General features: G+C 47.1%; 4 protein-coding genes across 4 annotated transcripts; 2 read left to right on the top strand and 2 right to left on the bottom strand.

Annotated features, from left to right (window-relative positions):
- BDW43DRAFT_314169 (uncharacterized protein) lies at positions 1-404 on the bottom strand (the record flags this gene model as incomplete). The annotated part of the gene is made up of 3 exons (XM_032047749.1): positions 1-122; positions 169-226; positions 306-404. 3 exons carry the CDS (start codon positions 402-404, stop codon positions 1-3), a joined length of 279 nt encoding a protein of 92 aa, XP_031897132.1.
- A 1,236-nt stretch (positions 405-1,640) lies between these two features.
- On the bottom strand, positions 1,641-2,692 carry BDW43DRAFT_302560 (class I SAM-dependent methyltransferase; the record flags this gene model as incomplete). The annotated part of the gene is made up of 4 exons (XM_032045262.1): positions 1,641-1,955; positions 1,998-2,104; positions 2,160-2,403; positions 2,636-2,692. The coding sequence occupies 4 exons, from the start codon at positions 2,690-2,692 to the stop codon at positions 1,641-1,643; spliced, it is 723 nt and encodes a 240-aa protein (XP_031897131.1).
- A 1,358-nt stretch (positions 2,693-4,050) lies between these two features.
- On the top strand, positions 4,051-5,367 carry BDW43DRAFT_302559 (salicylate synthetase; the record flags this gene model as incomplete). The annotated part of the gene is made up of 1 exon (XM_032045261.1): positions 4,051-5,367. The coding sequence occupies one exon, from the start codon at positions 4,051-4,053 to the stop codon at positions 5,365-5,367; it is 1,317 nt and encodes a 438-aa protein (XP_031897130.1).
- A 3,960-nt stretch (positions 5,368-9,327) lies between these two features.
- BDW43DRAFT_314167 (uncharacterized protein) lies at positions 9,328-10,284 on the top strand (the record flags this gene model as incomplete). Its single annotated transcript, XM_032047748.1, has 3 exons — positions 9,328-9,394; positions 9,452-9,578; positions 9,624-10,284. The coding sequence occupies 3 exons, from the start codon at positions 9,328-9,330 to the stop codon at positions 10,282-10,284; spliced, it is 855 nt and encodes a 284-aa protein (XP_031897129.1).
- Positions 10,285-10,404: the final 120 nt, after the last annotated feature.

The raw sequence follows: 10,404 nt of genomic DNA, 5'->3' as shown, positions 1-10,404 counted from the left end.
TTAGTAGGTCTCAGCGAAGGTCTTGAACGGCGTATGCAGGTGAAGTGGACGACTACCTAGAGCACGTTCAGTGTCCTCGTTGAATAGACGTTGATATACAACGTCCAATAGTGAGTACGAGACTGTAACTATTAGTCTATCTCTTTGTAGCAGAAATATGTGACTGACTGTCCGTAATGAGTGCGCCCGAACTGGCCTCTCGGAAAAATACTACGATAGCGCGACACTATGGTCCAGGGAGCAATATATGATCAGGGAACGGGGTAGCTCATCGTAAGTTCTCGACCGTCCTGCAGGTTGTTTACCTTTCCATAGTCAATGATGCATTGATCAAGGATCTTTTCCGGCCTGATGGTCGCATACAGACCCTGCTCAGCGCCTAAGCGAGCTGGGTCAATGGTCATGATCGAAAGCATCAATAGGTTGTTCACTAATGTTCTTGCCAAAGTGGCTTTCAGTTTCCTCATCTACCTACCTCGGCATTGGCATTTCGGGACAGGATAGAGGTGCGGCTCCATTCCCTTTGCCATGCACCATAACGATATGTACCATGTATTGTAGCTCATCTGCACTCGTCAGACTCGCTGAATCCACTGGAACGTGAATCATTCCTATCATCAATGCTGCTGGAGCTGCAATGAGAGATTTCACATCGTTTCCACAAAAGACAAAGAATGACATTATTTGTGTTACACGGTGAGCTGCTAGACATCAACTGAGCAGAGAGGCCACTGTATTGAGTGTAGTGTTGCTCCAGCGAAGATAGGGTTGGCGTGGCGGATGAACCGTACCTGATTGAAAATTGCTCCAGCCATATAGATCGGCTAGCTGGTGGGTATAGATGATTACTGGGCTGTCTGGATGCTGTTCCACTACGCTGTGAAAGGCTTGGACGACCCTTGTTGTGGGGGCAAGGCTTTGACCTCCTTTGAGTTTACTTAGCGATACCTTGTTCAATGTATGGGTCGACAATGAACTTCAGATCTGGATATGCCAAGTTGATTCAATCGGACTAGAGATACCCTGCTGTGGGAAAAGGCAAACCTGTCTGAGACAATTGCCTTCACCATACTATCTGTGCAAGATACAACAAACTTGTAATGGCTGACAGGAGCAATAGAACTTGCTTTGGAAGTACAATGCTGCTGGACTCCCAGTTTATACAACCGTGACTAACGCCTACCCTAGACGATGGATGCTTGCGTCAGAAACAAGCGAAGAATGTTGAATTCAGCATTCTATGAGCTCTTTCAGGCTTTTTCAACTGCACGGGACATGTATGCCTGCAGTTTTCAGATCATCTGCCCAACGAAAGACCTACACTTTATCTCGGAGGCCTCGTGGGACAGTGAGAGAGAATTATCGTTTGATAGGTATGATATTATATCTACTCTATCAAGATTCCATTCTAGGGGTTCTATGCAAGGTCTCAATCCATACAGACCTGTTTCTCCTTTGTAGTACTAAAAGCATCCATCTACTTCGTAGACCTAACTATAAAACAGGCTAGCACCGTTGGCAACCCCTGCTGCCTTTGCTAAGCCTTTCCAGGCTTCACCCTGTAATTTAGATTTCTTCCTTGCGGTTTTATTCGAAGGTCAGGCTTCGTGACAAGATGATTAAGTTGGCCAATCAAGCCCTCATTCTCCCTTCTGGGCAAGCACCTTAATGGGGGACCAGTTGTACACCATTTCCTTGTTACGCAGTGCACAAAGCTCTTGCAGCTCCGTCTCGCACTCGCTCAGCAATGGTAAGAGGTCTTCCACACAGGTCGTTCGGATACCACGAAATATCTCTGCAAGGGCTAGCAAATATGTTTCAGTACACTTCTGGGCGAGAAAAGATTGAAAGTTGTCCCTTTTCGATGACAATATAGTAAGAATGGCCTGCTGCAAGCGGTTATGGATGTCCGATGCCCAGCCGTATAATCCGTGATTAGAGTACAAGGAATGCGCCTGGCATGAGGCCAATGCCACTTACCTATAGTCCAGGCCAACTTTCCGAAACAAGACTGGCACCTTCTCCCCAAACTTTTGAGCCTTGGCACCTTTAATGACCGGATGCACTAAGTCTGCCTCTTCCCATTGGATATATCCACCAGGCTCTACTTGCCAGTAAGAAATCAAAACGCTGGACCTGCAGGCTATAGGTCTACTGACTCAACAACTTGACAACATGCGAGATTAAGGGCTCAACATCTCCAGCCTTTATAGTGCTTGCCCACATTTGGATGTGTACTACATCGTACTGCCCAGCCAGTGGTGGCGGTGGGTCCTCCAAGGAGCTCAGGGTCCGTAGGGTAACATTGTGTGGCCAAAGTCTCCGCAAGGGGAACTGATCATCCGAGATATCAAACCCGTGGAGTTGAGATGTTTGGGGAAGCTCTTTTGCCAGATCTAGAACCTAAGTCCTGCTTCTCATTAGCTTCGGTGGATTGACCGGATAGTTAAGTGCTTTACCCTGTGCCGGTGCCAACATCAGCTACCTTCATATCCCCCACTACTAGTATCTACGGGTGCAAAGTGTATCCGGTGTGAAGTTTCCATAGCAGGTGCTGAGCGTCTAGACTAGATAATATGAAAAATGTCCCTCGTAAGCTTGTGGGTATTGATGAAGGTCAACTTAATAATGCCACCCCCCGGACAGAATCAGACAGAGACTTGCCAAGCACGTAGTCATCTGTCGGAGCCATAGTACTTTGTAGGTAAGGTTTCAATATTGTCAAAGCCAGGAATGGAGTTGGAAAAAAGAAAAGAAAAGATAACAAAAACAGGAGAGGAAGCCACTAAGGGAGTCAGTAGCTTTTTTAACTTTCATTCTTCAGAATGGTGTAACAAAGGTTCAATCCTTTCTATCAGAATTATAGTTGGTGGAGTGGGAGCTAAATGCTATGTGAAGTAAGTAGCCAAGGTTTAATATCACCCCTAAGTCAATTGACAGTCATTGCTGGAGGGAGCATTTAGTTTTGGCCGCACGCTTGCTAAGAATCCATAATCCTTACACATCATGACGAACTGTGTATTCATAAAAGTTCGAGTCAATAGTGCAAATCCTTCTCAGAGTGTATAGAGACAAGATTCGCCCTATTAAACATGTTGACTTCCCTCTACGCGTAGAACTACGGATTCTGCTGTATTCCACCAGACTGAATGTCAACGTGCTTTGCCACCACAGGTCCACTCCTCTGCACAAACGATATCTACATAGCAATGTAGGCCGCTGTCTTGGTTCAATCGTTTTGCAAATTAACCCTCCGAGCTAGCTTGGCAAGTACACAGCAGTCTGATGCTGCATATAGGACTGACGTGTAAGCATGCCAGAGATGGAATCTGACATCCGCTTGACCAGTTGCAAGCCGTGCAAATCGCCATTCGAGTGAGAGATATATCCACACAATGGTGATTAGAATCCTGTTACCGTAGATTACGATGACGAGCACAGAGGCGAGGTATGGTTCCAACACAGGGAAACGATCAACCGTCGAATGACATGCAGAAGGGGCGGCTTTAAATCACTCATGTTCAGCTATACCATAGCATACCATACAACCTATTATCTGTTCCTTCATATTTTAGCATGTACATAACTTTATTAAATGTCTGTGCATTATCTGCAGTCCAATATGCATCGTAGCCTTATACCGTCTAGGATAGGTGCATGTATACGTGTAATGATCAATGGGTAGGTACTAGAACTTATTTTCTCCCTCAACGTCAGACAAGACTATGGTCGCTTCAGCATCGACCATCAAGGCCCCATGATTCATTTGCGACCTGCTTGTTTTGGAGAGCATTTTATTGGTAAACTCAATTCAGATTACATCTTCTATAAGTTACGGGGTCTTGAGAGGGCGCCCTATAAGTAGTGTCTAACTCTGCCCGAATCCCAGTTTCATGAAAGCTACTCAATCTTCAAAGACTTTTCTTTGATAATTGTATTTGTCTACCTCTGCATCACAACACTAGCCCTAAGTTCTGGAGACCAAGAGGTCATCAAGTGAAGAAAATCACACTAAGTTCGCTAAGAAACGGGATTAAAGGGGAGAGAGCCATGGCACGTATTGAAGCATCCATCACCCTCACGCCTGGACACCCTGACGGACTCAATGTTGTGGCATCTTTGCTCGAGAAATACAAGGACGATGAATACTATGCGTACGAACGTGAGGATTGCTGGTATATTGGCCTTGGTGCATCCATGTCCCTTGTGGTTGACCCCCGGGGGCAGAATGCCACTGTCACTCTCGAGAAGAAAGAGACGCGCTATCCCGTGGAGCATTCACTGCCCGACATTGCCAGGGAATTCCTGGCCAAGCACTGGAATGGGGTCGGCAGAGTCTTCGGCCAAGTCGGTTTCAACTATGCCGCCCACATCCGTGGATACAGCTACAAACCCGGTCGCTGGCCGCTTCTGGCCTTGATGATTCCGCGCAATGAGGTTTGCCTTCAAAGGAACCAGACTACCGTGATAGGGTCCAACAGCGATGAAGTCCTAGCCTTAATCGCATCCATAAAGGAAGCGCCTGGCTTCGAGGCGCCCAAGCAGAGTCAATCGATCGATACGACAGACTCGGCGGGCGAATATATCCCTCGAGTCCAGAAGGCACTGTCGGAAATCAGCAAAGATCAGTATTTGAAAGTGGTCCCGTCGCGAGCTGTAGACCTTCGGGAACAAGTGAACATGCATGAAACGTTGCTTCGGGGCAGGCAGTCTAACAACCCCTCCCGCACCTTCTGTCTCAACCACGCGGGATACCAAGCCACTGGCTTTTGCCCTGAGCTAGTAATGTCACTGGATAAAGGGGTTGTGAAGACCGAGCCTCTCGCTGGGACGCGCTCGTGTGAGGGAACCAAAAACGACGTCGAAAGGCTACGAAAGGAATTGGAAACCGACAGCAAGGAGATTGTGGAACATGTCACTTCTGTCAAGGCAGCCATCGGCGAGATCCGTCAACTCTGTGACACGGCCACGGTGGAGGATTTTATGTCTGTCCGCCCGCGCGGGAGTGTGCAGCACCTAGGCTCACGTGTGGCGGGATATCTTGCATTGGGAAAGGACATGTGGGATGCGCTGAATGTTATATTCCCATCAATTACGGTCTCGGGGATTCCTAAGGAGGAGGCCATCGATGCTATCGAGCGTCTCGAACAACGGCCCAGGGAACTCTACTCTGGTGCCGTTCTCATGCTGGAAGACCCACATACTATGGAAGCGGCACTTGTCCTTCGCACGGTATTCCAGGACTCCAACCACCAGTGGATCCAAGCGGGGGCTGGAGTGATTGCCGAATCGAAGCCCGAGCGTGAGCTGACTGAGAGTTGTGAGAAACTGGCCAGTATTGCCCCTTACATAATAAAAACAACCTAATGCGTAGAATAAGCACTTATTGTCTTGTGTCAACGCAATCTAGCCTGCCTTGCTGCTTTTCCTTTCTCTTAGATTACCTGAATGGAACTGTTTTTATGTAGCACCAACAGGGTGGTTGACCTCTATAAGTAGTGAACGGGCGCCGATGAGCACTTCTCCTGCAGGCTATATCCCAATCATGCAAGGTTTCCAGGCAGTCTCTCTGTTACTTGTAAATCCTGTTGTATAGAATGCTCATGTTGTTGTATTCGCTTGCCAAGTTGTTACAACAATAGACTTTATCCAACCCTAATGTAGAACTCCTATGATGCTGCTTAGTAGCCACTAGAAACCGTGAATTTCTCATGAGTGGGTCAAATAATACATCTAGAAGACTGAGATACGAACTAAAGGAATGAAACAAGCGTGACCAACTTATGGCTAATTTGAAAAGGCTCTTTGACAAAACATGGACCAAGGTACGTCTAGAAAGGTATCCGTCGCTGTTGCTCCAGTATATTTTTAGACCGTGTAAAGGAGATTTACTCTTATCAAGCCGGCTTTTATTTTTTTTACTTTTTATTTTTTATTTTTTATTTTATTTTTATTTTTATTTTTGAAAGAGACAATACTATCGGTTCCCAAGAAACTCTTCAGGTGCGCAGAGAGGGAATTAAATTTGGTCCCACTAGGCTTGTTGCTGCAAAGGATATCTATGTGAAGTGGCCATAGTAAGGTTACTCTCTTTCACAAATCCAGATAAAATCAATCCATTTAGACTTACATGATGTTGAATCAGCAAGACGACCACAACTCTAGAGCACCCGTTCACATATCTGACCAAAGCCACATCCAAACAGCGTTGCCAGGCCATCTCATCAGCGCACTGCACCAACTAATGCGTACCAGGGAGCTTCTCTCAGCTATATCGACTCGCAACAAACTCTCATTGTGAGTTAGACCCTTCGGTTATCTTTTGAGCGCTGCCTCTACAATCCCGGTACCAAACCCATCGAGCAACCAGAAATTCTGGATCTTCAGCTAGACATAGTCTAAAGGCTGTGTCTATCTCTGACTAGTATTTTCGTTTCCTGGGCATCATACTATCACGATCAGGTCATGAAAAGTCTCCAGCTCTTCAGCGTGTTTGTCAAAAAGATGTTGTCCTCAATCAAGAGTTTGGGGTACCCCTTCTCCGTAGCAGCCGTCACATGCCCTAGGATGATCTTGCAGTTTTCGTCCGACCAGTCGTGCATGATGAGATTCCTGTAGTACGCACGAGCGCCTGTGCCCACGGTTACGGGGTCTATGGATGATGAAGGGGACGGTGGAGCACACCTTTGATAGGCTGTGGCTGGAACAAATCATGCTTGCCTCGCTTGAGGCTCCCATCGAGATGGAAGATATCATCAATCATAACGGGTAGTTCCCCCCCCCCAAAAGCGCCAGAACTCCAGGCGCATGGAGGAACCTCCTTTTGAACCCGAGCAAGTCATGACCACGGCCTCCGGCGATGCCTACCAGTGGTGGAAACCCGTTAGCCACTGCTCCATTTAGTCGTTCCTGAACTGGAAACCTCTCCGCCCAGTGTAAGCGACTAGCCCGATTACCTTCCCTGAATGTATTAAACCGGTCAAGCGCCGACAAATTGAGAGATAGCCATTCCCAGGTCGTACGGGTTGTCTTGTGGGCATACTGAGGCGGGCCCATAGTTCGGGCCTCCAGGATTCTGGTAGCCTGTCTCTCGCAGGAATTACGGCTTCTTGTGTATAAGGGTCAAGAAATCAATGAATATATATACGTTATATAAATATACGATGCTTCAGATTATACAGTATTATAGGGTCTTACAGAGCGTCCATAGGCCTAATAACTGTCCCCGTTGTCATTACTTTTGACCGCGGCGTAGTCATGTACTGGCCAGATTTGTTACTGATTCAACAGCACTTCTGTTGTTCGGTACTCCTCGATACATGCCAGGACCTTCTGACATTGACTGGCGGCGGAATCCTTGTCAACGAGTTGTCTGGTACTAACGGCCATGATTGAAGGAAGCTGTCTTTGAATGTCCAGGACAGACGGTTATTCTTTGGCGCTGATCTGCTCTTTCAATCTTTGATAACTATAGACATTTATGTCTAGCAACCGGGGTACCTAAATAGGCCCTGGCCATCACCAGTCCATGAAGATCCGTAGGCCATTGATCCACGTCAAAACCCTTTCTCTGGACGTCTGGTCAATGGGTCGAATCTACTTTGTGATCAATTCTCTCTTTCCCACTTCTTGAGGGTATGCATCGTACAGGAATCGATGCAAATAAGGCTATGGTCGTTCTTGAAGAAGACACCTAGTAGAATATTGTCCCAACTGCTCGAAATCAGCCAGCTACCATTTAGCCCTACATTCAGCCCTTGCATAGTATTTTGTGGTGTTGTCTAGCTGCTAGAATCCCACACTCCTGTGTCATCGGCCTTTGATCAGTAGCACGTAATAGTCGGGTGAGAGAGATAGATCTGAGGGTGGGTGGATCTACGATTTTCCACGTCGCTGTGAGACAAGATTTGTACAACCTCGGCATTAACGACCCCTTTGCATCAGTACATCATTCGTGTTACAGAGCACCCTGTGGACAGTGTTTTTACTTTACAGAATGCAGTGTTTTGCGACGTCTATCGCGAAGGCCATGCAGTCCTGACTTAGAAATTGCTTCCAAGTCTCGAGTAAGCTTTCGAAACAGACTGTTGCGGCAAGGCATAAGAAGTAGGAAACATTCTCGGTCGGGTGCAGGGAGTGTCTGCCCTCATGCACGGTGTAAACATTTCTTCAGGTAACGCATAAACCATTCCTCCTTGCATGCTGGATGTGTCAGAGGCTGCGCCTTAATCGAGTCAGCGAGGTAAGGGATTATTGCACGAACCATGTCGAAGGTCAGGTACTGCAATTAAATATTAGGCTCTCGGTCTACGTATAATTATCAATTTTCTTTACCTTATAATAATCCATAGACACTGGTTGGATTACGAGAACAAGTTGTTTTGGCCTTGGTAGACGCCAATCACCTCACTAGATCCTGTTGCGCTGAGGTAAACTTTACCTAGATTTACATGATTTGATTAGTATCCCCTACCTGTAATTAAGGGCCGGATGGCTGGGATGCCAACCTGGGCTGCTGCGGTCCTAGCTGTCAATTGGCCACTGATAGTGTAGGTAAGTAGCAGTATGCTAATGAGAAACATCAGAATGAGGATCACGCTGTTAGCAGAGGTCTATATCTAGATTTTATAATCATGGTATCTAGGCCGGGACACTGAAATTTTCCAAGCTCCACCTAATAGCAGCAGCTTATATCTAGGCTTTTATAAGCATGGCGCCTAGGCCGAAGCTCTGAAAATGCCTAGCATCGGGCATTGTTAACATAATCCATGCAAGGGATGTAAAATATATGCTATATAGCTTATGTCTAAGCTAGCACCAATTCGGGAAATGATTTTAAAACTGTCCGATCAGGACACCCTGGGTAGCTGCATGCTACTGGTTAGTCTCTTATAGAAGAAAGGCCATGACGGCTTATAGGTAGGCTGGGATGCCGATATGAACAGCCGGAAGGCTAGCTACTATTCAACCTAGTAGTTAGGTGGGCGGCAGCAGATTAATGAGAAATATCAGAAAGAGGATTAAGCTGATAGCAGAGACCTATATCTATGCTTTATAATCATGGCACCTAGGCCGGCATCCTGAAAATGCCCAGCTCCAACTAATAGCAGTAGCTTATATCTACGCTTTACAATCATGGCACTAGGCCGGAGCTCTGAAAATGCCTAGCATCAGGAATCATTAATACTGGCTTGACAAGACAGACGCGCTGGTCGGTTAATATAGGTGCTTTATAAATGTATATTAGCTTAAGGTGTGTCGCCATTAGCAGTAGCTTATATCTAGGTTTTATAATAGTGGCACCTAGGCCGAAGCTTTGAATATGCAATGGGGCAGCTCGCTCGTCGATACTATCAGCTCAAGGTTGGGCACGCAGCAATACCAACCTATCTGAGTCAGATAGGAGTCCGAGACTCACCTAGATGCCAAATTGCATTATAACGCCAGACAGGCAATTTTGCCCGAGGTGGTCGAGGCGGAAAGGTTATCAAGGTCACCCGCCTGGAAGACAGCGAGGAGCCAGGAACGTTGCGTTATGCGCTGATGGCCCAACAGGTCCTCGGATCGTGGTATTTGATGTAAGAGGGACTATCTATCACTACCAAGTCGCGCTTAACCGTGAGTGACGGTTACGTGACTGTAGCCGGCCAAACCGCGCCAGGCAAGGTCTCCGGGGCGTTCGATAAGATCGTTAGGCATGTTCGCGTCAGACCGGGAACCAGCTCGAATGAGTCGATCGATGGCATAGGCATGGCAGGCTCAAGCTACTGCATCCTCGATCGCTATTCCATGGTGGGCTGTTCAAGTGCCGGAGTTACTTTGAAAGGAACCTATACATACCATGGCTCGAAGACCAGGAAGCCATGCCTGATCGACAATGAGGCCGACGCGGGTGGCCTTGGGCATCTTCCAACCTCTACCCGGACGACGAGCTGGGACACCAATGATGACGGCATCGTGGATTGGTGGGACTGTTCCACTGATGACGTATACGGCAATCGAAGGCTATATGAATTTCATGGCGGAGCCGCATGTATTTATGTCTCCAGGAGGATCGGTGAATTACAAGTTGGCAAGCTTGGCAGGAGGGTTCTCGAAGCCCAACTTCGAGGTCTCCAGAGGGAAGCCGGGATCTGTATCGGTAGCAGACACGGTGGCAGTTACACATCGGACAGCAAGGAAAAGGTGGGCTATTCCACGGCGACTATCTCTGATGACGAGGGTAGTACGTGGGAGAGGTCGGTTAGAGTTGCCATATTTGACAGTGCCAATTCAATCAAATGATCTACTGTTAATATATACTCGTTTGGATTGACAAAAAATATACCTAATAATGCCTTGTACGACTAAAGCTACCTTGGGAGCATTTACGCAAAGGCAGATCGCTAAAAGACTTCATCTTAG

The sequence above is a fragment of the Aspergillus alliaceus genome, assembly GCF_009176365.1.
Source record: "Aspergillus alliaceus strain CBS 536.65 unplaced genomic scaffold BDW43scaffold_44, whole genome shotgun sequence".
Taxonomy (NCBI): domain Eukaryota; kingdom Fungi; phylum Ascomycota; class Eurotiomycetes; order Eurotiales; family Aspergillaceae; genus Aspergillus; species Aspergillus alliaceus.
Note: the sequence above shows the minus strand (reverse complement) of the source record. Positions and strands in the feature narration are given on the sequence as shown.